The sequence below is a fragment of the Microcaecilia unicolor genome, chromosome 2 (assembly GCF_901765095.1).
Source record: "Microcaecilia unicolor chromosome 2, aMicUni1.1, whole genome shotgun sequence".
Taxonomy (NCBI): Eukaryota; Metazoa; Chordata; class Amphibia; order Gymnophiona; family Siphonopidae; genus Microcaecilia; species Microcaecilia unicolor.
This window is the reverse complement of record NC_044032.1, coordinates 29321198-29348490: the sequence shown is the minus strand read 5'-3', so window position 1 is coordinate 29348490 and position 27293 is coordinate 29321198. Positions and strand designations below refer to the sequence as shown.

Here is a 27293-nt window from a genome sequence, read left to right as displayed (position 1 = left end):
TGTCAGGAAGTATTTTTTCACGGAGAGAGTAGTGGATGCTTGGAATGCCCTCCCACAGGAGGTGGTGGAAATGAAAACGGTAACAGAATTCAAACACGAGTGGGATAAACATGAAGGAATCCTGTTCAGAAGGAATGGATCCTAAGGAGCTTAGTCGAGATTGGGTGGCAGAGCCGGTGGCAGGAGGCGGGGATAGTGCTGGGCACACTTATATGGTCTGTGCCAGAGCCGGTGGTGGGAGGTGGGGCTGGTGGTTGGAAGGCGGGGATAATGCTGGGCAGACATATACGGTCTGTGCCCTGAAGAGGGCAGGTACAAATCAAAGTAGGGTATACACAAAAAGTAGCACATATGAGTTTATCTTATTGGGCAGACTGGATGGTCCATGCAGGTCTTTTTCTGCCGTCATTTACTATGTTACTATGTAACTGTAAGATGGGGCTGAATAATGGTATGGAAGCAAGAATATCACTGTAAGCATTACTGTTGTCAAGCTTCCAAGGGCAAAAAAAAAAAAAAATTGGTAGGCCGAATTTTGGTCTGCGAGCTGTAGGTTGGACAAGCCTGGATTAGACTACTGTAATTCTCTATTAGATGATGTTCATCTTTATTTTCTCCAGTGCCTGCAGTTGATTGAGAACACAGGAGTTATTCTTTACCATACAAAAAAAACAAAAACCTTTTCACCCCTCTGTCTGTTAAACATTGGTTACCTATTTCTATCGGAATCCATTTCAAAATGTTGCTTTTGGCACACGACTTTCTATACAGAATTACTTTCATATCTCTCAGATCACATATGCTCCATCTTGCTCACTTTGTTCCTGGTGCCTTCTCCTTCTAGGCTTTCTCCAACTTCAGCCTGCTGTGTGGCCCTTGTATTGTGAAACATGCTACCAGTGGATCTTCAGTTACAGCCTTAATTTTAAAAATTCAGGGCCGTGTTGAAAACTTGGTTTTTGACCATTTCCGTGAGGGACCTCTTTTCTTTTGGAGACACACATTCTGCTTCCTTCTTTCTCTGTAATATAGTTCTTCCTTGTGTCCATTTTTTAAAGTTTTTTTTTTTTTTCAGGATCAAAAGAACCAATACAGCAAGCTGCTAAACAAATTTGTAAAACAAAGTCAACAGTCAGTTACATAATTCAAAAATAATAGTATAACTAAGTAGAGGAGTGTGGTAGCCGTGTTAGTCCACTCTTAAGTCACCCTCCCCTCACCTATCCACACCCACCCTGTTAGAATATCAATGATATGCTTTGATGTCCCCATGCATACCTCCTACCCACCCCCATCCTCCCACCCTGTCAGACTGTCATAGTAATGCTTGAATGTTTTCACTTATATACACTGTCAGCTAGCACATTTGCTTATTTCCGATCTGAGGAAGAAGGGCAACCTTCGAAAGCTAATCAAGAAATGTATTAAGTTATGTCCAATAAAAAAGGTATCATCTTATTTTCTTTTCCATGTTTTATTTTGTTTGATTTCTATAGATTCTACATGGAATGTTGCTATTCCACTAGCAACATTCCATGTAGAAGTCGGCCCTTGTAGATCACCAATGTGGCCGCGCAGGCTTCTGCTTCTGTGAGTCTGACGTCCTGCACGTACATGCAGGACGTCAGACTCACAGAAACAGAAGCCTGCGCAGCCTTCTACATGGAATGTTGCTACTGGAATAGCAACATTCTATGTAGAATCTCCAATAGTAGCAACATTCCATGTAGAATCTCCAATAGTAGCAACATTCCACGTAGAAGTCGGCCCTTGCAAATCACCAATGTGGCCGCGCAGGCTTCTGCTTCTGTGAGTCTGACGTCCTGCACATACGTGCAGGACGTCAGACTCACAGAAACAGAAGCCTGCGCAGCCTTCTACATGGAATGTTGCTAGTGGAATAGCAACATTCCATGTAGAATCTCCAATAGTAGCAACATTCCATGTAGAATCTCCAATAGTATCTATTTTACTGTCATAGTAATGCTTGAATGTTTTCACTTATATACACTGTCAGCTAGCACATTTGCTTAATTCCAATCTGAGGAAGAAGGGCAACCTTCGAAAGCTAATCAAGAAATGTATTAAGTTATGTCCAATAAAAAAGGTATCATCTTATTTTCTTTTCCATGTTTTATTTTGTTTGATTTCTATTGATAGTATAACTAACAAAGCATCATGAAACATGAGCAAAATCGTATGATCCCATTTTTATGAGCAACCTATTACCACCCCTCCCCATAACCTTTATCCTTGAAAATACAACTATGGTGGCCCATTGTCTGGACTGTTATGATTCCAGGCCATCTTATTAAGATGAGTGTGCCCAAGATACTCTAGCCTCCCCCTGCCACCCCCCCCCCCACCTCCCAACACATAGGACCCCTGACAGCCTATTGTTAGGCAATAACCAAATCATGATGTGCTTTAGAATTTATTCAGTACAGCACTTGCCTTGCGTGGAAGAGTTTGTAGATAACAATTCCAAACAAACAAAAAAGCCTTTTGTCATGTTTGGGTAGCATGGGCAACCTGCGCCTCCCATAACATTTAAAGAATGTAATCTTTCTCCAAGACCAAAGAGAGGGGGACATCCTGCAACCAGTGATGAAGTAGACATTTTTTTTCCCCCAGTGCCAATAGAATCCATTCCAAGAAAAGACTATACGGTGACCAAAAACATTCCTCGAGTATCTGAGTTGTCCTCCAAAAATCCTGGATACCAACTACATCTTCAGAAAGCATGGAAGAAAAAGTATTGTCCGCCTGCTGTACAATGATCACCCAACCCACTAGAGGCTTGTAGCTGTGATATATATGCTGTATGAAGTATGCGGAGTTTGGCACTGAAAACCTGCTTCGGAATAGCCTTTATCAGTTTTGTAAAGTCCACCTCCCTCCAAGTCATACCCAAAATTTCTGCTTGTCCATTTTTTTTAATACTGTTCTCTAGATAATGTTCCTGTGTTGTGTATCCCCTCTTCCTCTTGTAATTTTTTTTTTTTGGGGGAGGGGGAAGGTTTGGGATAAGTGGAGGGGGTTTGTGTTTTTTTTTTTTTTTTTTTTTAAATGTTTGAGTATTGACATGCTTTTATAATCGGTTAGCTTTTATATTTGAACTTTGTATATCACCATGAACTTTCCTGCAAATGACAGTTTTATCAAATACTAATAAATGAATGCAAAATGTGAAATTTGCTGTCATTCCTTTGTAAATTGACAAGTAAAAGGACCTGTGCGTGGGGGGGGGGGGGGGGGGGGAGTGAAAATGAGGTTTTTAATGTAGTTAGCAGAGATGGCTAGGTATGTCCATTAGTCCAAAAGACTGAGCTTACAGGTCATTCTGAGGGACTTTTTGAGTATTGGTGTCCTATATTGCTTTTTGTGAATAGAAATAAGTGCTAATTGCACCCAGATGAAGGCTTTTCTTCATTAATTGCCACATAGAGGAAAGCATATCTCTGCACATCCTTTAGTTTCAACTTTATGCGGTGCTTGCTTCTATTGAAACAACCCATTTAAGCCTGCTGCAGTAGATCACGTGACGCCATGACCAGGAGCGGTTGTTGAAATCGCCGCTCCGGCCAGCTTACCCACTCAACCCTCAAAATCTAGGGCAACGGACCAGTTGCGAACTGACAAACACCTTATTCCGCAAGGGGAAGAGAAAGTAATTAAATCGACGCTACTCACGGAAAAATCCATGGCGGCGAAAAGCGTCCGCCGAGACAAAGATAAGACACGGGCCGGCGAGGACAAAATGGCGGCGCCGGCGAGTCCGGCTGCGACGGCCTTGAGCTCCGTGTGGGTAGCGGAGGTGGCGGCGGAGGTGACGGCCGCCATGGAGCCTTTGCTGGATCGACGTTTGGGGCCAATTGACAGTAAAATAACGTTGGTCCAGGAGAACTTGGGACAGCTAACTAAAGAACTAGCGGAGTACCAGCAACGTCATGGGGCTCTCGAAGACAGAGTGCACAAAATGGAGGAGGAAAATACAAAGCTTAAAACCATGGTGGAAAGCTATGAGGGAAAGCTTGAAGACCTCGAGAATAGATCAAGGAGGAATAACTTAAGATTGGTGGGCCTGCCTGAGGCACTGGAGACTGTAAACCTGCGGGGATTTTTGGAAAAATGGTTGCCAGAACAACTACAACTCCCAGAAGCCTTGGGAATTCTCCAGGTAGAGAGAGCGCATCGAGTGGGACCCAAGCCTGTGGAAACCGCGCGCCCGAGGGTGGTGATCTGCCGCATATTAAACTTTGCGCACAAAGAGGCAATACTGCAAGCATTAAGGAAGGATCAGGAGCTGCAATATGAGAATAAAAAGATTTTATGCTTTCAGGATTATTCGGCTGCGGTGGCGATGCAGAGAAGGAAGTTCTCACCTATTTGCACAAAACTTTTTGAAAAGAAAATTCGATTTGCACTGCAGTATCCAGCTAAATTAAGAGTTACTTATCAAGCGGTTACACAGGTTTATACAACGACTGAACAAGCACAAGCTTTTTTGAATTCTGTGGAACACCGCTGACTGAGAGGTCAAATGGAAGATTGACAGATATCTCATGTTGGATTACAAAAGTTAATTGGAGTTGGAAGATGTTAAGACCTAATTTGTTGGGGAGAGTTGATGGTGTGTCGGGTTTGCGGACACAGGAGGCAGCCCAGGAGAATTTACTAGACAACCAGAAATCCTGGGGTATGTGCTGCAGAATGGACTGGGCGGAAGCCTGGGCTTAAAGAAAGAATACTACAGAAAATCGAGACATAATCATTACATGGAAGAATTGAGGCGAGGTCTGTCAAAGTGGCTTGGATTAATATCAGAGTGATGTTATAAAAGACCATCCTGAGGATATTCTTGCAGAGGCTGCGGGGGATTCTCCTTCCAGGCCAGAGGGACAGCCTGAGAACTCTGGAGCAAGGTTTTGAGTTGTTTGTTAAATGCTGTTTTTCTTTGGACTAACTGGAAAGGTTACACAACCTTAACTTAGAATCATACTGAGGAGAGGAAGACCTAGAGGGAAGCATTGTGTTAATTGGCTTACGAGAGAGAGGGGGGTAGGGGGTGTTATACGTGATGGTCTCTTTTGGAGGCAGGGGATTAGAAGAGGGGAAGTTGGGGGTTACGGGGATAGTTGGGGCTTATAAAGGGGAGATGGGGGGGTTTGGGGGAAGGGGGGGGAATGAGACCTGGAAGAGACGGCGACTGGGGTTTGAAAAGGAACTAAGATGGCTAAAGATAGCACATGAGGAGGGGTGGAGGCTGGGACATCCCTCTTCTATGAACAAATGGTATATATCTTGTGATCAGATTTCTTATGTGACCCAGGTCCTTTAAAAATAGTTACATGGAATGTGGGAGGGATTTCGTCCCCAATTAAACGCTCAAAAATTTTGCAACATTTACAAAGACATAAAGTTGATATAGCCTTTCTTCAAGAAACTCACCTATCGGATGGGGAACATGCTAAATTGCGAACTTGGTGGGTGGGGGAGTGTGTATCTGTAGCGGCACAAGGGAAAAAAGGGGGGGTTGCCATCCTGTTTCGAAAAGGAATAGTGGATAAGGTGGAAGTGAAATTTAAAGACCCAGGGGGTAGATTTCTGCTGTGCGAGACTCAGGTGCAACGCCAAATTATGATGTTTGGTAATATATATGCCCCGAACCAATATGATAGGAAGTTCTATAAGATGATTATTTCACGTCTATTACTGAGCAAATCTTTGCCCATGATAATAGGGGGAGATTTTAATATGGTGATGGATCCCTTGAGCGATAGTACTGGGGCTAGGAGGAATGAGTTTAGACAGGAGTCTAGAGGGCTGCCTAATTTTTGCCGACAGGTGGGGCTAGTGGACGTCTGGAGGGTTCTCAATCCACAGGGGAGAGATTACACACACCTCTCAAGGGCGCACGGCACACAAGCTCGAATCGATTATCTGTTGATTTCAGAACGGATGTTTAATTCAGTGACAACATCTGAAATAGGAGCAGATGTGATATCGGATCATGCCTGGGTGGAAATGAGCTGGGCACCTCGGGAGGAGAGGGGAGGGGTACAGAGATGGGTGTTTCCTACAGAGCTATATCGAGATAAGGGTTTCAAGGCCTCTATACATCAGAGTTGGCAGGATTATAAAGTACATAATGCAATGCACGTTGAAGACCCGGTTTTATACTGGGAGGCGGCTAAGGCAGTATTTCGAGGAGAAATCATTAGTTATGTGGCTCACAAACGTAAAGCCAGGGATAGAGAGATATTGAGGTTGAGTCAATTAATATGCCAAGCTCGGAGAAGATACGGGCAACAGGCCTCCAATGAGAATAGACAACACTTGTTGCTCTTGCAGACTAAATTAAATGAAATGCTTCATTACAAAGCAGTCCAATCGCAAATTTATTACAAATACCAATTATACAAGCATGGGAATAAGTGTGGTCGTTTGATGGCGCGCCTGATTGCAGCTAAACAGGGTAAGGCTAGGATTTTGACTATGAGGAAGAGGCAAGGGGAACGAGTCCACACAGATAAGGAAATTAGTGAGAGCTTCTATCAATATTACAAAAAATTATATGAGGCCCCGCCGGATGATGGTCTGTCGGGAGACTCATATTTAGATCAGATGGGATTACCAACATTATCACCTCAGGAGGCAAAGCAACTTAATGCTTTTATCACTCCAGATGAGGTGTTTCTGGCGATTAATCAAAGCGCACTGTTTAAGGCGCCGGGCGCAGATGGTTACCGAGCGGAATTTTACAAGATCATGGGAGAAGAAATCACTGAGCCTTTAGCTGCAATGTTTAACAAATTAATCGAGCAGGAAAGGATGCCTCCGGATTTAAATACAGCCTGTATTATAGTACTTCCCAAGAAAGGGAGGGATCCAGAACTAGTTGAATCATATAGGCCCATTTCACTGCTAAATTATGAAGTGAAACTGATGGCTAAGATACTAGCGAACAGATTAGCAAGAATCTTGCCGAATCTCATACACGAATCTCAGGTGGGGTTTGTAGGGGGACGGAAAATCACCAAGAATGTTTGCAAGGTGCTGGCCTCATTAGAAGCTAGATGTCGGGGGAAGGAAAACTCTTTATTAATAAGCTTTGATGCTGAAAAAGCTTTTGATAAAGTAAAATGGAATTTCCTATATGCTGTTCTTCAGAGATATGGCTTCACGGATAGATTTCTATCAGGGATTAAAGCACTGTACTCCGCGCCAAAGGCGAGAATATCGGTGAATGGGATTGAGACACAAGAATTCGAAATAGGCCGGGGAACACGTCAGGGCTGTCCTCTGTCCCCGTTATTATTTGTGCTATCACTAGATCCACTGCTGCGTGAAATTGAGGAGCAGGAAGCGGTGGCAGGGGTAAGGATAGGAAGGGAGGTCTTTAAGGTAGCGGCCTTCGCAGATGACATCTTGGTTCATTTAACTGACCCCCAAGAATCCCTGAATGCTCTATTAGAGATCTTCTCCGAGTATGGAGATTATGCGGGACTCAGTTTGAATCTAGAAAAATCGGAGGCCTTGGCTTCCTCGGAGGACGTGTGGAGGCGGTGGAGAGGCGAGTTTCCTCTGAGGAAAGCGCAAACCTCTTTTCGGTATCTCGGAATCCTGATGCCCATGGATATTTCGCGGTTATATGATCTGAATATTACTCGGTTGCTGGAGGAGACACAGCAGGTGCTACAAGGATGGATGGATTTGCCGTTGTCAGTGTTAGGGAGAATAAACATGATTAAAATGGTGTTGTTTCCCAAATGGCTTTATGTGATGCAGACCATCCCAATTTGGCTCCGACGGAAAGACATAAAGAGTTTTTACAAATTAGCATCAAAGTTCTGCTGGAGAGGCAAGAAGCCAAGGGTTCGCTTCTCACGGTTAGTGGGGAGTTGGAGCCGAGGAGGAATGGGTATGCCCAATTTGGAATTATACAATAAAGCATGTCATTTGCGATACCTGGGAGATTGGTGTTTAGATACGCAACATTATACTCCTACGACGCTGGAGGCAGCGCTCTGGGAACCTTATCATCTATTTTCGCTTTTACACCACAAAACGCGAGACTTACCGCAGGGATTCAATAAAAGTGTGCTGCTGCGCTCACTTCGAGAGGTGTGGGGAATGATTATACGCCAACTAGGAGGGGACCCCACAATAACAGATTTAATAACCATACGTGGGAACAATGCATTTTTGCCAGGATTGTCAAGCCAATATTTTGTTGAATGGGCTAGACGGGGAATTTCCAAATTGGAACATCTGGTGGGTGAAGATGGGCAGCCTCTTACAGACGAGGAGTTAGCTGGAAGGGTAGGCGACTCATGGGGGAATAAATTTGCTATACGCCAAGTACGGCATTATATCATTTCTTTACCAGCAGACCCTCTGAGAACTCGGCTGGGGGTGAGGATACGGGAGTTTTTTCACTCTTTTGGTGAGGGAGGAATCACGATATCCTCACTTCATAAAACAATATCAGGATGGCTGCCCCCTAGGGACTATAGACAGTTGAAGAGTGCTTGGGAAAAGGAATTGGGGGTTGTGGTGACATCATGGGACATTACTAAATCAATAGCACGAATACCCCTGTTAATATCAGATGCTCGATTGAGAGAATGTGCCTATCGTTGTATCCATAGGGGATATGTAACTACAGCTCAGTTAGCACATATGGGAGGGAACCGTAGCCCGGAATGTCTTAAATGTGGAAGACATCCTGGCACGATGCTGCATATGTTTTGGAGCTGCCCAATTTTGAAAAGGTTCTGGGCCCGAGTTCGAGGATTTTGGGAGGAGCGGTTAGGGTTGAGGATCTTAGGGACAGTTCAGCAGTTGATTTTAGATATTCCAGGGTCCTTTAGAGGGCGAAATCGCTTTGAAACATTAATGCTCCGCAAGATGAGCTTATTGGCAAGGAAATGCATTTTACAGAATTGGACGGTCAAAGACCCTCCGGCATACTGGCACTGGAGAAATCAGCTACATCAATTGGTGTCATGGGAGGCGGGAGAATCTCGGTTCTCACAGAAAAAGAGAGTCACATTTTTGGCTATATGGGGCCCTTATTTGCACAGTCTAAGCCATAAAGGCCGCAGTTTACTCCTAAATACAGGGTGAACTCAAAAGGCTGATACTGAATGATTATCCAGGTCTGGGGTAAAAAAGGGGGGGGGGGGGGGGGAAGGGAGGGAAAGGGAGAGGGTGGGGGGAGGATTGGTACAATTGATGAGGTAAAAAGTTGACAAAATGTACAAATGCTGTATGTTAGTTAATAATTGTTATACAGTTAGATTGAAGCACAGCTTGTATGACAATGTTGGTGTTGATTAATGTCAATAAAAAACGTTTGAACATAAGCCTGCTGCAGTGTCATGGGACTTCAGTGTGGTATTAACTGAGCTGATGAAAGCTCCTTTTGAGCCAATCTATACCTGTGAACTGAAGTACTTGACAAGGAGGGTATTGTTTTTGGTGGCAGTGACTTCAGCGTGTAGAGTGCATAAGCTCCAGGCTCTATTAAGACTTTATCTTCACACTAAATTCAACAAGGTGGCTCTGTACTCATCCTTTGTCCCTTCCTAAGGTAGTGACTCCATCTTAATTGGTCTGTTCTACTGATATTTGTTTCCCCAGGCCTCATGCCAACAAAGTGCAATGTTCTGTTCTTTTGATCCAAATAGGGACGGTCATAAACACACTAATTTGGCTAGCAGAATGCATTTTTTTGTTTATTCCTAGACAGGTATGAGTCTGGATGGTCATGTCATAGCTGATGTTGGAGCTATGACAGCTTTGGAGTAAACTGCAAAGCTGCAGTATAGATATGGATATCTGTTCATAACATTGACATCTCACTACTGTTGGGAAAAACACTCCGCAGCTTGACAGGTTTGGTAAGTTAGCCCTCCAGAATCTTTGGGGAATAGAATCCAACTCATCCTGTCTAGGCCCATTTCTTTTCTGTTTTAGGCTGCCTTCCCTCTGCTGCCTCCCCCCCCCTAAAAAAAGGAAAAAAATAGAAAAGAGCTAGTTGCCATCAAAAGTTGATGCTATCTGTCTGTTAGTGCCTTATACGGTAACACGGTAAATGAGGCAGATCTGCATGGTCCATCTAGTCTGGCACGTGTGACTCCGGCTGCCTTGTTGGGCGCACTGTGCAGGTTACATTCTTTTAGCAATTGGCAGTTTACCATAATTATTCATAGGCAGTTCTATATGATACTGCAAAATTGCAATACCATAGTCCTATCGATAATTAGTAATAAGGTTGTATTGTTGGCAACATTTAACTTCTGATTTCAATCATAAGATATCTTCCTTTCCACCATAGAGAGGTAACACCCACTCATAACATATGATATAAATGTGATATAAAATACACATACTTAATCCTGACCTGTCATTGCCATTTTCAGAATAGACTGTGTCTACCTGGCGCTGGCTTCAATTCCCAACTGTCCAACTACTGGAGGTAGCATAGAAGCCAACCACCCTGATCCTTCTTTGCCATTTTCAGGACACAGACAGTGAAAAAGCTCCTAACCCAAGTTGTGGTATTCTGTTTGCCACAAGCCTTAAAGGCTTGGCATGTCTGCAGCTGCAGGGCTCCATAACAGCAACCTCAGAATTTCTGTGTGAGAGAGCTCATATAATCCCTGCAGCAGGCATTTTTATTAGTCCCAATTTTATCAGCGCTTTGAGTCCTGATTCAGTAACCCTTGAGGTAGCTTGTATGAACTCTTCTGGAGCACCTGTTGCACTATGCTCTCCTGGACCTTAATGAAAACTAATATGAGACTCAAGAATTGGAAAACCCACCATTTGGATTGAGAGCCATTTAGCTAGCTGTTGCTACAGTTTCTTCCTCTGTTACAGGGGCAAACAGTTTCTGTGATGCTTAACACAGTGATATTAGTGTATTTAAGCAAGAAGGGTGGTACAGGCAGTGTTCCTGGAAGTTGAACTGTCTCTCTTCAGGGGTGCATCAGCATATGATTCTCAGCAGGCAGCTGCTAGACTCCAGGGAGTAGGAATTGAGCCTGAGCACCTTCTGTGTGTGTGTGTGGGGGGGGGGGGGGGGGGGGGGGGGGCTCTATTGTTTGACTGGAGAGGACACTTGGAATTCAGGTGAGTTGACTAAGTTGAAGGAAAGAACTAGGGTTGTCCAAGTCTTGCACAGGATTGTGAAACCCTTTTCTGGTCATCTTGACTTGCTCTGAATTGGCCTCATCATTCCTGGTACACAGTTATGATTTAAATCACTGGTGGACCCACCACTCTTTCTCCCAAGAGGTCCAGGTAGTCTTCAACAGAGTTGGTTCTCATGAAGAATCCGGATCCCTTCTGGCTTTCAAGCTTGGCAATTGAGCAACATCACCTATGGTGGAAAGTTATTCAGCTGTAGTTATGCTCCTGAAGGCCCATAAATTCTCTCTAGCCTGTATCAGCATAGAAAGTCTTTGAGCACTGGTATTTAAGTCAAGGTTTCTCAATGTTTAGGTATTCACTTCATGCTGGCATTTTTTGCAATAACATTGAAGATATAGCCCAGCACTGGAATAATCTCTAAATACTTAAAGCCACAACACTGACTTTTTTCACATGAGTATAAAGCTCATGGCTCATCTGGGCTCGTATGCCTCCACATCAGCCGTCGTAATTTTTTCAAATATTACTTTAATAATTTTTATTTCCAAAATGGCACTTGGTCCTTTTGATTTTTAAGGTAAGTAAAAAAAAAAAAAAAAGTCATATTTTGAAATGAAAATTATTAAAGTAATATTTGAAAAAATTGTGATGGCCAGTTCGGGGGTAGGTGAGCCATAAGCCTGTGTGCTCATGTGAATAGTCACCGCTGGGGCCAGATGTAAGCGTTGTGGCTTTAAATATTTAGAGATTATTTCAGCACTGGGCTGTATCTTTATTGTTATGTGTAGTGCCTTTGCTTGTGAGACTTGTGACCTCTTCAGTTCATTTTTTGCAAGGCAATTTGTGGCCTGTGTGGATGCAGGAGGTTAGGATATATTTATTAAATTAAGTGTTTATTTAATAATTAAGGTACAAAAAAATGATCAATGAAAGTAGGTGTTCAGCCTGCGAAAGATAACATTCTGAGCTCAGTCTTGAGGATCCGCTTTTATAAGTATCTGTTTGGGCTTAATATTTGATTGTGTTGATTGAAGAGTGTGACTCATAATAGTGTGTATTGGATACACTTTTTTTTATATTGCTGGACTTGGTACAGATCCTGTAAGTGGTTAAACTTTATTCATCCCCCTAATGAAGCATTGATGGCTATTGGGATTTAAATCTAATGTCATTTCTAATTGGGCCTCTCTTCAAGCCTCTGAACTTCCATCTTCTTTTTATCTGAGTACATCTCGCCTTCGTTGCTGTCGTCGTACCTCTCCTACTCTTCTCTGTACTGTCTTACTCCTTCTCCTGCTCTCCACTGGGGACATTAATCCCAATCCTGGTCCTCCACACCTGTCCTCGTCCTATCCATGCAAACGAATCCGGGATGTCTCCAATGTCATCTCTTATTCCCCTCCTCCCCCCCTCTTCCCTCCCCTTCTCATGTGCCCTGTGGAATGCCCGCTCGGTCTGCAACAAACTTTCCTTCACCCATGATCTCTTAATCTCCCGTTCCCTTCAACTGCTCGCCCTAACTGAAACCTGGCTCACCCCTGACGACTCTGCCTCAGTCGCGGCCCTATGCCATGGAGGTTATCTTTTCTCCCACACTCCCCGCCCAGTTGGCCGCGGAGGAGGCATTGGGTTTCTACTTTTGCCCTCCTGTAGTTTTCAACCCCTCCTCCTACCGCAATCTCACTATTTCTCATCCTTTGAAGTTCACTCCATCTGTCTATTCTACCCACTGCCACTCAGAGTTGCAGTCATTTACCGCCCCCCCCCCCTCCCGATAAGTCCCTCTCTTCCTTACCGACTTTGATGCCTGGATGTCCGTATTTCTTGAACCCTCATCTCCGTCCCTCATTCTTGGAGACTTTAACATACACACTGACGACCCATCCGACTCTTACGCTTCTCAGTTCCTCACTCTGACATCCTCCTTCAACCTCCAGCTGAGCTCCACCACCCCCACTCACCAAACTGGCCATTGTCTTGACCTCGTCCTTTCCTCTGCCTGCTCACCCTCCAAATTCTGCGCCTCAGCTCTTCCTCTCTCCGATCATCACCTGATCACCTTCACACTTCATCACCCTCCCCCTCAGTCCCGCCCACACTACTTTCAGGAATCTCCAGGCTGTCGACCCTCCCACCTTATCCTCTAGTATCTCTAATCTCCTCCCTTCCATCATGTTCTCCGAGTCTGTCGACAAGGCTGTCTGTGCTTACAACGCCACTCTCTCCTCTGCTCTGGACACCCTTGCACCATCCATCCCCCGTCCCACAAGGCGTACTAATCCCCAGCCCTGGCTGACACCTTGCATCCAATAACTTCGCTCCTGCGCCCGATCTGCTGAATGCCTCTGGAGGAAATCTCGCACCCATAGCGACGTCATTCATTACAAATTCATGCTATCCTCCTTCCAGTCCTCCCAATTCCTTGCCAAACAGGAGTATTACACCCAATTGACTAATCCTCTCTGCTCCAACCCTCGTCGTCTCTTCGCCACCCTTAACTCCCTCCTCAAAGTGCCCTCCGCTCCCATCCCCCTCACTCGCTCCACCCTTAACTCCCTCCTCAAAGTGCCCTCCGCTCCCCCCCCCCCCCCCACTCGCTCCTCAATCACTGGCTGACTTCTTCCGCGACAAGGTGCAGAAGATCAACCTCGAATTCACTACCAAGCCACCTCCCTCTTCACCCTTTAACCCACTCCCTCAACCAACCAACCAACCAACCAAGGCCTCCTTCTCCTCTTTTCCTGATATCACCGAGGAGGAAACCGCTCACCTTCTTTCCTCCTCGAAATGCACCACCTGTTCCTCTGATCCCATCCCCACCAACTTACTAAACACCATCTCTCCTACTGTCACGCCCCCCACCCCCCCATCTGTCATATCCTCAACCTCTCTCCACTGCAACTGTCCCTGACACCTTCAAGCATGCTGTAGTCACACCACTCCTCAAAAAACCATCACTAGACCCTACCTGTCCTTCCAACTACTGCCCCATCTCCCTCCTACCCTTCCTCTCCAAGATACTTGAACGCGCCATTCACAGCCGCTGCTTTGATTTTCTCTCCTCTCATACCATCCTCGATCCGCTTCAATCCGGTTTTCGCCCTCTACACTCGACAGAAACGGCACTCACTAAAGTCTGTAATGACCTGTTCCTTGCAAAATCCAAAGCTCACTACTCCATCCTCATCCTCCTCGACCTATCCGCCGCTTTTGACACTGTCAATCATAATCTACTCCTTGCCGCACTGTCCTCATTTGGATTCCAGGGCTCTGTCCTCTCCTGGTTCTCCTCTTATCTCTCCCACTGTACCTTCAGAGTACATTCTCATGGATCTTCCTCTACCCCCATCCCGCTCTCTGTTGGTGTTCCTCAGGGATCTGTCCTTGGACCCCTTCTTTTCTCAATCTACACCTCTTCCCTGGGCTCGCTGATCTCATCTCATGGTTTCCAATATCATCTTAAAGCTGGGTGTCGTCAGCATAATCTCTCCACACCTGACATCACTGCGGAAACCCAGGCCAAAGTATCGGCCTGTTTATCTGACATTGCTGCCTGGATGTCCAACCGCCACCTGAAACTGAACATGGCCAAGACCGAACTCATTGTCTTTCCACCCAAACCCACTTTTCCTCTCCCTCCACTCTCTATTTCAGTCAATAACACCCTCATCCTCCCCGTCTCATCTGCCCGCAACCTCGGAGTCCTCTTTGACTCCTCCCTCTCCTTCTTTGCGCATATCCAGCAGACAGCCAAGATCTGTCGCTAAATAAGAGCCCTAAAGAGTTGGCTAAATGGGACCAATTCATTGATCATCTTAAAGGAACTTGAACATGAGGGGAAGTTTGGGGAAGGGGGGTCTGTTGTCTGTATATTATGTTGTTAATGTTACTATAGTTGCTGTGTTTAGGGATGCTTTTGTATTCTACTTGTGTGCAATATGTTGTATGGTGGGACCATTGTTATATTTTGAAAAATTTCAGTAAAAACGTTCACAAAAAAAAAAATTAGTAGTACTAAAATGAAATCTGAACACTTCTTAGCATTGTATCTGCAGTTTCTCGAGAAGTAGAGAATGTCCTGTTTGCTTCATTTGGACAAGGTTCATGCTGTGGTGTTTGGCGTCAGATCTGTACTTGACTTCCATACTTACTCGACCTATGTGATCTAAGCACCACCTTAGTGGTAGAATAGCAGCCTGCCATATACACACTAATGGAAACTTGTATTTCTTCATCTGTTCATGATAGGGTTATATAATCACCATTACAAAAGTATTTTGTAATGGTGATTATATGATCTGTACTCTATTGTAAGCAATTTCCCCCAGAGTGAAGTAGCATGATAGGGTTATGCCAGAACCCCCCCCCCCCCCCCCCCCCCCCCCCCGCCATGAAGACTCCATTCTATGAAACAGCACGATTGTAGCCTAACTCACTCCAATACATTTATAGAATAAACTTGTCTTAAATACCTAATGTGGAAAGATCTTTCATTAGTAGCCATTATTTTGGCCAAAATAATAAGCAAACTTAAGTGCGAGACTCACTTTGTCTACAGTTTTTCAAACATGGTTATCAGTCACCTGGTTTCCCTCTCCATGTAATCATACATAAAGGCAGTTCTACAGTCACCTACTTAAGATTTAGTAGGATCAAACCCATGTTCAAACTGTAAATACCTTTGATACAGTATTAGGCCTTGGCCAAGCTGGGCTATGTTATAGTTCTGTTAGGCTCAAATGACAGCATTACAGCTAATACAAAACACCACTGATTGTTGGTCAGCATACTGAGGTACCAACATATCACTCTGCAGCTACAGGCTTTGCACTGACTGTCCATTCATTCATGCATTGTTTAAAATCTTACTACTGATTCGCATGGTAATTCAAGTTCATGCCCCACATTATTTAACCTTATGGCCCCTGTATAGCTTTAAATTCTGAGGGTACCCAGCTACTTTAGATTGTCTTTAGCAAAAGAGTCATTCTGTGTCAAGTGGACCAATTTTAAAGGTCATCCCCACCTCACCATCTCAGATTTTGATGAAATTTGGTACATAGTTTCTTTATGATAAAAAACTAAGCTGTGCAAAATTTTAGTTCAAAAGACTAAAAATTGGAGGTTCTAGGGGACCTCAAGTAAAGGGTTGCAAAATGTCGCCTGAGCAAAAATGACATTTTGGGCCAACTTCCAGAAGCTGTAAAACTGGAAGTTTTAGTAGTACAAGGGGGATATTTGGAGAACCTGCACTACTTTTAGGGCTTAATGAACTGGCAAAACCCCATGTTCCTAGTCCTCTTACCTTTTGAATGGTTTAGGCTCAAACTTTGCCAAAAGAAATGGCAAAAATCAATTTACAGCGATGTTGAGGCTGCTGTAGTTTCTAAACTAGTTGGCCTTTCAGGTTGATTTTTGGTAGGTGTACTAAATGCACGGCTGTAATGAGGCATTCCAATTTGCAGCACTTTCCTTCAAGTGGTTGAAAAATTATAAGCGTTCAAAGTTGGTATAAAAAGCATTTTTGCCCATTTTGGGCTATCTTTGATGCCCTTGATCTCCAGTGGGACAGCTTCAATATTCTTTCTTTTAGCACCATTAGAAAGAGCAGATTTCCTTCTATCAGAATATGTAGTTTTCATTTTGGAGTCTCTTCATATAAGGATTGCAAAAATGCCCTCAAATGTTTGCGGGCAGCAGCCTGTGATTTCTTCACTACACCCTTGATACAAGTGTAGTAAAAGTGATTCTTCTTTCAAAAAGCACCAATTTTTTTAAATAAAGAACACATTATGTTATAAAACTGTATTCAAGAAAACTAAAAAACAGGAATGTTTTTTAGGATGTGGAAGGATGAGGCCAGGTTTCATAACAGGTTTAAAGAAAACTGCAGTCAGTTAGGATGACCGACTTAGCCAATTATGATTGGTGGACCCTGTTGCAAGGCGTCTGAGTGTCTGTTGCTGGTGTTTCTTCACCCTTGCTACAGTTTGACCTCTTAGTGAACTGTAGGCATCAAAGTAAGCCTAGCAACAGACACTCAGGAGCCAGGAGGTACCAGAAACATACAATTGGGCAATGAAACAAACAATTCTGCCTTGCAACAGGGTTCACCAATCATAATTGGCCAAGTCTAACTGGCTAAAGAAGTTTTCTTTAAACATTGTTATAAAACTGTGTTCAAGTAAACTAAAAAACAGGGTGGAAACCATTGTATACATACTTCTTGTTGAAGAAACTCGCATCTGCACTGACAGGCTCTTTTATATTGAATTAAATGCCACAAATGAAGATATTAATCACTTTAGACTGAAGTAAAATTTTACCCATTGAAAACCTGATTGCAAGAATAAATGTGTGTGTTGAACTGATGCTAATGGTCATCAATGGATCCAGAAAGATCAGATGAATTTCCACTTTGCTCAGTTGGCTGTTCAAGTACATCAGTGTCATTTACTGACATACAATAAAAATAAAGGTTTGAAATTAATTGAAGAGCTTCTGCCTGATCAACAGAAGTTGTTACAAGAGCGTTCTGGTCAACTTTTCGATGCTGGATCAACTATTTGCCTTCATCATGAATCCTTACTGTTGAAAAAGTTTGAATTTTTGCAAAGAACCTGATGTAACCCATTTTCCAAAGGTGGTCATAATGCAAAAAGGGGCTTAAGAGTGCTGGATGACACACTAGCAGCCCAGCTAAAGGCCTTAACAAGCAAAATATTTTGTGCCAGGTCAGAAACTATGTCCATCTTGTCGAAAAGACGTCAGTAACAGAGCTGCTGATTCTTTATCATCATCAACAACAGCAGATGATGAACACAAGTTTGACATCTCTTGGTATTTCTCCATTAAAGTTCAAAAAAGTCAGCAAGCGTGATGTACGAGGCTACACCAAGCGCAAAATCAGGCGAGTGCAAAATACTTTGTCATCATCTTGCAGTTGCTGGTGGCTTAGACCTAAATGAGTTTGAAACTCAACCTTCTACCAGTCAGAAATGTGACAAATGTTCTGATTATGATGACCTGCTAAACGAGTTGAAAAACAAAGTCCAAGTTTCAGCAAATCATGCAGAAAAACTGCAAATACTAACTTTAGCACCAAACAGCTGGTCTATTGAAAGAACTGCCTCAGAATTCATGGTTTCAACTAGAATGGTTAAAAAAGCAAGAAATCTGAAATCAGTTTGTGGAATTCTGGCAAAACCAGACAAAAAGAAAGGTAAAGTTTTACCAGAAGAAACAGAAAAAAAAATTCTTGGCTTTTTTTGAAGTTGATGAATTCAGTAGACTGTACCCAGGGAAAAAAGATTTTGTCTCTGTCAGAACTGGCACTGAAAAAATTCAAATGCCAAAAGCGCTTGCTGCTTAGCAATCTAAAAGAAATGTATGTTGCATATCGTACTCGAAATGGGCCAGAAGTGGGTTTTTCCAAATTTCGTGAGCTAAGGCCAAAATGGTGTGTCACTGTTGGCTCATCTTGTATGCATTCAGTGTGTGTTTGTGTCATTCATCAAAATGTGAAGCTTATGCTTGCTGGAAGCCATCTGCTGAACGAAGATTACAAAGCACTGATGGCTAAAACTGTGTGCAATTTGGAATGCAAAGAATGCATGCTTCACAGGTGTGAAATATGTCCAGGTAAAGATGTGCTTGAAAATTACCTGACAGAAGTGTTCAGTGATGCTGACCCAGGTGAAACAATCGAGTTTAAGCAGTGGGTTCATACAGATCGCACCACACTGGAGACCAAACAGATGTATGTTGATGATTTTGTATCTGAGCTTGCATTGAAAGTTTCAAACCTGTCAGTTCACCATTACATTTCCAAACATCGGACACAATACTTAAAAACTGTTAAAGAAAACCTAAATCCTTGTGAAATTGTTGTTCTCTTGGACTTTGCTGAAACCTACTCCTTTATTGTCCAAGATGCTGTTCAAGGTTTCCACTGGGAAAACAGTCAAGCTACACTGCATCCATTTGTTGTGTACTTCCGTGATGCTTCAAGTGAAATTCAGTGCATAAGTGTTTGCATAATAAGTGACAGCTTGCGGCATGATGCAGTTGCTGTACATGCATTCTTGGAAAAATTAATCGCGTTCTTAACAAGCAAAATTGGAGAAATAAAATATGTAACATACTTTAGTGATGGCTCAGCTGCACAATACAAGAACTTCAAAAACTTTGCCAACTTGTGCTATCATCAAACAGAATTTGGAATAAGTGCACAGTGGAATTTCTTTGGCACAAGCCATGGCAAGTCACCATGTGATGCCATAGGTGGTACAACAAAGCGACTAGCTGCTCAGGCTAGTTTGCAACGACCTAAAAATAGCCAAATTCTCACAGCACAAGGCTTGTTTGAATTTTGTGATCAAAAAATAAATAAAATCAAGTTCATTTTTGTTTCCAAGGATGAAATTGAATCTTCAAGATCTGCACAAGAGGAAAGATTCAGTAAAGCTTCCACAGTTGCTGGAACTTGTGAAAATCACCAGTTTATTCCCATTGACTTGAACCAAATTTCAGTCAGTAGAGTGTCAAATGATTCCTCCTCATTTGTTGTCAAACTTTGTCAGTCAGATGACCCAGTGAGTGTACCTGGCATAAATGTGTCTCAACTTCAGCCTGGGCAGTATGTTGCCTGTGTTTATGACAACAGATGGTGGATTGGCAATGTCTGTGACACATCATTTGAAGAACATGATGACTTGGTCAACTTTATGCATCCATGCGGGCCTGCACGAACATTTCATTGGCCTAGCAGAAGAGATTCTTGTTGGATTTCTGAACAGCATATTCTAGCAGTTCTTCCAGTACCAGCAACTACAGCACTTGAACGACAGTATACATTTCCAGAAACAGCAGTGAAACTTATCAGTGAAAAATTCTTGTCACTTCAGCACTGAGGTTTTACTTGGGAACCATTAAGACACCCCCATTAGGCTTGAGAAACTAGGCAAAGACAACCAAATGAGGCTTGGGAACCTCAAGTAATATGCCCACCTTCAGGTTTGGGAACCTGTGCCAAGTGGCTGGACTTGCATGGCTATCGGGCGTGACCTCTTGGCGATGAGGTTGCCACTTCCTATTGAATGGGTAGTGGCGTAGCCACCATGGATCAACGCATGCTTAAAGCAACTGAGTGACTTATACAGCAATTAGAAACATTGATGGGCCCTATATCCGTTTCATCTATCATTCAACAATACTGGCCAAAAAACAATTTTTTTGCAATCCTTATATGGAGAGACTCCAAATTGAAAACTACATATTCTGATAGAAGGAAATCTGCTCTTTCTAATGGTGCTAAAAGAAAGAATATTGAAGCTGTCCCACTGGAGATCAAGGGCATCAAATATAGCCCAAAATGGGCAAAAATGCTTTTTATACCAAATTTTAACGCTTATAATTTTTCAACCACTTGAAGGAAAGTGCTGCAAATTGGAATGCCTCATTACAGCCATGCATGTAGTACACCTACCAAAAATCAACCTGAAAGGCCAACTAGTTTAGAAACTACAGCAGCCTCAACATCGCTGTAAATTGATTTTTGCCATTTTTTTGGCAAAGTTTGAGCCTAAACCATTCAAAAAGTAAGAGGACTAGGAACATGGGGTTTTGCCAGTTCATTAAGCCCTAAAAGTAGTGCAGGTTCTCCAAATATCCCCCTTGTACTACTAAAACTTCCAGTTTTACAGCTTCTGGAAGTTGGCCCAAAATGTCATTTTTGCTCAGGTGACATTTTGCAACCCTTTACTTGAGGTCCCCTAGAACCTCCAATTTTTAGCCTTTTGAACTAAAATTTTGCACAGCTTAGTTTTTTATCATAAACTATGTACCAAATTTCATCAAAATCTGAGATGGTGAGGTGGGGACCCCTGGTCCACTTGACACAGAATGACTCAAAAATCTGTTTGCTGAAACTTGTCTTCTCTGTTTCTGAAAGGATTCTCAGTTCCCCCTTGGAAGCTTATTCGAGAACAGGCCAGATATTCCAACATTTAAGCAACAGCTCAAGAGCCTCTTCTCGTAAGCCTTTGCATGAGCGAGTTAGCTTTCTTGATTCCAGTTGGTAGATTAAATTTAAAAAAAAATTCATTTGTGTTTATGCAAGATAGGTACTGACTGTAGGCCCCTTTTCTTTCTACCCTCCTCATAAAGCAATTAATTCTCTGTCCTTGGGTCATGTTTGATTTAACCCTATAAACTTTGAACAGTTATTTTGTGCTACTTTATACCACAACAGCTTTGAGGTGCTTTGGTGTGTGGGACAGTAGCAGTATTGTCTGTCTAGTATGGCATACATTTTGTATGTTATCTGATACAACTAGGATTTTGACAGATAGCAAAGAGAAGCTTTTCATAACAAGCAATAGATTATGCTTACTAGCTTTCCCTTCCAAAGTCTCATGCTCAGAACAAAAATGAACCAAGCCTGCAGAGCATTGCCTCAATAAAATGGAAATACCAGCTTATGAACTAGTTTCTCACTTTAGCTCTTTGTGACTCCTGGGCAAGTCACTTAACCCTCCATTGCCCCAGGTACAAAATAAGTACTGGTATATAATATGTAAAATGCTTTTGATTGTAACCACAGAAAGGCGGTATATCAAATCCCATTATTTTATTTTAAGTACTTATTACCCATGCTATACAACCATTCTAGGTAGGGTACAAAAGCAAAACATACACGAGAAAATAATCCAAATTAGACAAACCAAATATTGAAGAGCTGTTATCTTGCCTAAACATGACAAATACTGATAACATTCTTGACTCATTGAAACTGCAAGTCAAAAAATACACATGTAGCAAAAGCTTGTGCAAATAGCCTTCAGTTGTTTCCTGAACTGTGATAACACTGGGATAATCCGTAAATCAAAAGGTAAAGTGTTCCACTGATGGGCTTCTTCATCATAGTATTGCAAGATGAATCTCCTGAGTGGTTTATGGTGGAAAGCTTTCTTGATTACACTCTTTACCTGAGCTTTTAAAGATAACGAATCAACAAACACCAAATATTAACATTCTGTAAGAATAAGGGTGATATCAAATTTAATTGATGGTGGTACAATCATAGAATTGTTGCTTGACAAGAACAATATTTTGACAAGATTGAAGCAATTTGCTTTCATCCAACTATTAACCATTTGTAGACACATTTTGTTTCCTCCTTGAAACTACCTACCTGTTCTTCTGATCCTATTCCCACCCATCTACTTAGCAGTATCTCTCCTACTGTCATCACTTTTATCAGTCATTTCCTCAATCTTTCACTTTCCACTGCAAACATGCCGTTGTCACACCACTCCTCAAAAAAAACCTTCATTGGACCCTACCTGTCCTTCCAACTATCGCCCCATCTCCCTCCTCCATTTCCTATGCAAGATACTTGAACATGCTGTTCACTGCCGTTGTCTTGACTTTCTTTCATCTCAAGCTATTCTTGATCTACTTCAATCTGGCTTTCGCACTCTTCAACTGAAACAGCGCTTGCTAAAGTCTCCAATAACCTGTTCCTGGCTAGATCCAAAGGTCTCTATTCTATCCTCATCCTTCTCGATCTATCTGCTGCCTTTGACACTGTTGATCACCACATACACCTTGATACACTGTCCTCACTTAGATTTCAGGGCTCTGTTCTTCCCTGGTTTTCTTATCTCTCCCATTTCACTTTTAGTGTTTACTCTGGTGCATCCTCCACTTCTATCCCACTATCAGTTGGTGTACCTCGGGGATCTGTCCTGGGACCTCTTCTTTTCTCCATCTATACTTCTTCCCTTGGTACTCTGATATTATCCCTTGGTTTTCAGTATCGCCTTTTACGCTGATGACTCCCAGATCTACCTCTCCACACCAGAAATTTTCAGCAGGAATCCAGGCCAAATTATCAGCCTGCCTGTCTGACATTGCTGCCTGGATGTCTCAGCGCCATCTGAAACTAAATGTGACCAAGACTGAGCTTCTTATCTTCCCTTCTAAACCAACCTCTTCTCTTCTCCCATTCTTTATCTCTGTGGATAACACTCTTGCCCACCCTGTCTCATTAGCTCGTAAACTTGAGGTCATGTTTGACTCCTCTCCCCCCTCCTCTGCACATTTTCAACAGACTGCTAAAACCTGTTTGTTTCTCTGTAATAGCATCAAAATGTGTCCTTTCTTTTCTGAGCACACTATCAAACCCTTATCCACACTTTTATTTCTTCTCTCTTAGACAATTGCAACTTGCTTCTCACAGGTCTCTCACTAAGCCAATCTGTTCAAAATTCTGCTACACGACTTACATTCCGCCATCGTCACTGTGCTCATATTAGTCCTTTCCTCAAGTCACTTCATTGGCTCCCTATCCGTTTCTGCATACAGTTCAGACTCCTCTTATTGGCTTACAAGTGCATTCATTCTGCAGCTCCTCAGTACCTCTCCACTTACCTCTCCCTACACTCCTCCCTGTGAATTCTGTTTGCTGGGTAAGTCTCTTATCTGTACCCTTCTCCACGGCAAACTACAGACGCCGTTTCTTTTATCTTGCTGCACCATATGTCTGGAATGGACTTCCTGAGCAGATACGTCATGCTCCATCTCTGGCTGTCTTCGCATCTAGGCTAAAATCCCACCTTTTTGATGCTGCTTTTAACTCCTAACCCTCACTTGTTCAGTACCCTTATTTTATCGTCCCCACCTTAGTAATTCCCTTATCCCTTATTTGTCCTGTTTGTCCTAATTAGATTGTAAGCTCTGTTGAGCAGGGACTTTCTCTTCATGTCCAATGTACAGCGCTGCGTACATCTAGTAGCACTATAGAAATAAGTAGTAGTGGTACCTAATAAAAACCTGAAGACAAGTTAAAAAAAAACAAAACAGAAGAGCCCTCGGCAAAAATCATATGCAGTGTTATATGTTCCTAATAACATTCCTGTACTATAACCACCTTGGAAACCCGATTGGTTACTAATGAAGGATGTCATGTAATTCTAAATATTGTTAACTGTTTAACTACCAGTCTTTCTCCCAATTTTGAAAAGATCAGAATACCACTATTGGTCTATAATTTGACAATTAGTTTGGATTCCCTGAAGGATGTCTTTTTTTTAGGCTATAAATTAACAAAATTTCTCCCATCTCAGTAGTAAAGTATCCTAGCTTAAACAAATTAGACATTGGTGTGGTTAGCTATAGCAAAAAAAAAACGTAGGAGAAGATTTAATAAATAGGAGGGACAAACATCTGAAGGGCAGTATGACTTTATCAATATTGTTAAAACAGAAGAAAGGTCAGCAACAGTAATTAAAATTTTTTTTACCACAATCGCTGGGAATACCCTAAGAAGATTCTATTTGCGGTATCTCTAACCCTACAGCTGTTAGTGGATTGTTATAATTGTAATTGCTTTATTTAAAAAAAAAATGAAAAAAACCTGCTAGTTGGAATGATGATGATTGCTCAGAGAAGTCAGATGTTAGATCACCAGTGTGACAGAGTATTAACTATTTTAAATAACTGTTTTGAATCTGAAGAACTTTTATCAATCTGTTGTGGTGTGGGCAACCTCGGTCCTTGAGGTCTGTAATCCAGTTGGGTTTTCAGGATTTCTGCAACGAATATGCATGAGATGTATTTGCATGCAGGGTACAGCCCTCAAGAACCCAAAGTTGCCCACCCCTGATCTGTCAAGCAGAATGAACACTTATCTGTTCCTTGGCCTCGCATAGCCAAGCATGGGGATGAATGACATTTCTCTCCAAGCAGAAAGGGACATAGAACGGCAAATATTCTGTGTCAGAAAATCACAAACTGGTATTTAATGGCTGTTGTCTTTTGGCTTCCCTCATAGGAAACAGGTTTTGGCTACTAAGGCTGAAGCAGAAAAGGATGGTGTGAAGGTTCCCACCACCCTGGCTGAGTACTGCATCAAAACTAAAGTGCCTTCTAATGATAACAGTTCAGACTTGCTTTATGACGACTTGTATGACGACGACATTGATGATGAAGATGAAGAGGAGGAAGATGCTGACTGTTATGATGATGATGATTCTGGGAATGAGGAGTCGTGACCTGCTGAGAAAGGGGCCCTTCCTCCAACCCTTTCCCCTTCTCCTGCACCCTGCGTACTCAGGCCTAAAAGGAGTAGCAGTAACCTAACAACAGTCCAGCAAAAAAAATATATATGGGGATAAAACCAGAACAAACTGCTGCTGTCTCCTGTTGTGTGAGATTTGTTTGCTCCTTTTTTTATGGACCGCTGATGGGGAGCATGCCAGGAGGTGGGGGAATGCTCTGCAGAATGTTAATGAATTCTTTGCATTCTTTAACCTTTTCATCACTGTATTATGATTCTTTTTGGGGGGGGGGGGGGTTTGTTAAGTAATTCTCCCTTTCCACTTTCGAAAAAAAAATTGCACAGCAAAAAGTGGAGTTCTTTGGTGGGGGGGGTTTGCGTGTTAGTCATTGAGGGCCTGAATGCTTGCATCTCACAATAGAATGTGTACTACAAGCATTTTGAAGCCGAGCCCACACGGATGCTGGGTCTAGATCCTATGTGCAACGTTCGGTAGCAAAAAAAAAATAAAAGCAGAAAATTGCCAAGGTTTAGGTGATCCATTTACTATAAGTGTTCTCATTTTTTAAACTAGTGATGGTGAATGTTTTAGGGGTGTTTTTTTTTTTTGTTTTGTTTTGTTTCTCCCTTAAGAAGTGGGGTGGAGAATGGTAAGCTACTGTGCTAAGCATAATGGAATGTGTTACTAGAAGGTACAGTATTCCTTCTTTAAACATATACATATATGTCTGTGCAAATGGATATATATCTATATCTACATATTTCAGCTACAGTCAAGGCCCAGAGAAGTAATGCTTTCTTTTATTTAATGTTTGTAATGATTGTCAATTTGAGCCCTGAAATAAACATTTGATACTTACTTATTTTCTCCAGCTGAGCCCTTTGGTTGCTATTTGAGTTGTTAAAAAAAAAAAAAAAAAAAAAAAGCTGTTCGGTTGGTACAGTGCTCCTGCAACATAAATTAGAGAGAGCTGCATGGGTACTTGGGTTAATGGGGATCCCGCAGGGATGAACATAAGTCCTGCGTCGTTCCCACGGAAGTGTAGTGCCTGGCCAGCCTACTTAGCCTTATGTTTCTAAGCTAGCTTAGCAATTATAACACTAAAAAAAAAAATAAAAATAATGGATATGATTGATACCATTGAAATCCCCATAAGCACTAAGAGGGGAAGTTATCAATATGGGCTACTGATAAGTTGAGTAATTTTAGTACAGGGGATGGAGGAGATTCCAGTGGGGGACAGGCAGGGACTGGTGAAATTTCTGTCCCCATGCAACTCTGTTAGGTTTTTCTGTTCCTTGTAAAACATATTTCTGTTAATTAAGAGCCTAGACTTGAATATAGAAGGTTGAATTTGTGAATATTCCATAGATAAGGCACTAATGGCTCTCTGCTTTTATTCTGCCGCAGGAAGTTGCCATGTAGGAGAATACATCCTTTAGAGATGTTGAGAGGGAGAGGCAAAAATCTTGCAGACCCTCTCATATACTTACTGAAAACATATGTGATTTGGCAAATTCCTCCAAGTAAAATGTGGTCAAGATTGCCTTGTGTGAGCTTTCATTTGGCTCAATGAAGGGTGAGATGTAGCTAGCTGGTAGCACATTCATATGTAGAACAGTGGGGTTGGTGGTGGGTCAGGGAGGGAGAGGTGTAAAGCTGCATTTCACTCTGTGAGCTGTGGCTTAAACTTATGGTACTTGGACTTCAAGGGTCTAGTACAGGAGTAGGCAACTCCGGTCCTCGAGAGCCGCAGGTCAGGTTTTCAGGATATCCACAATGAATATGCAGGAGAGAGATTTGCAAGCACTGCCTCCTTGGTATGCAAATTGTGGATATCCTGAAAACCTGACCTGCCTGCGGCTCTCGAGGACTGGAATTGCCTACCTCTGGTCTAATACATCCTAAGGATGTTAGGCCCTAACTTGAGTCCCTAGTTGCCATGTGGCTAGAAAAGAGCTTTCAAACTTGGGTTCTTTAGCTAATGTCACAAGGAAACCTTAAGGTACTGTTTCTAGGAGCCTGTATTTTGTACCCTAGTAGCAAAATTTGGATGATTGGCCTTAA

General features: G+C 42.5%; 1 protein-coding gene across 1 annotated transcript in view; it reads left to right on the top strand.

Annotated features, from left to right (window-relative positions):
• Positions 1-26097, top strand: part of UBE2R2 (ubiquitin conjugating enzyme E2 R2) — a 155097-nt gene extending 129000 nt beyond the window's left edge. Inside the window, exon 5 of the mRNA XM_030192873.1 lies at positions 25001-26097. Coding sequence (XP_030048733.1) covers positions 25001-25220 — 220 coding nt within the window. The 3' untranslated portion in view covers positions 25221-26097. The remainder of the gene's footprint in view (positions 1-25000) is intronic.
• The last annotated feature ends 1196 nt before the right edge of the window (positions 26098-27293 follow it).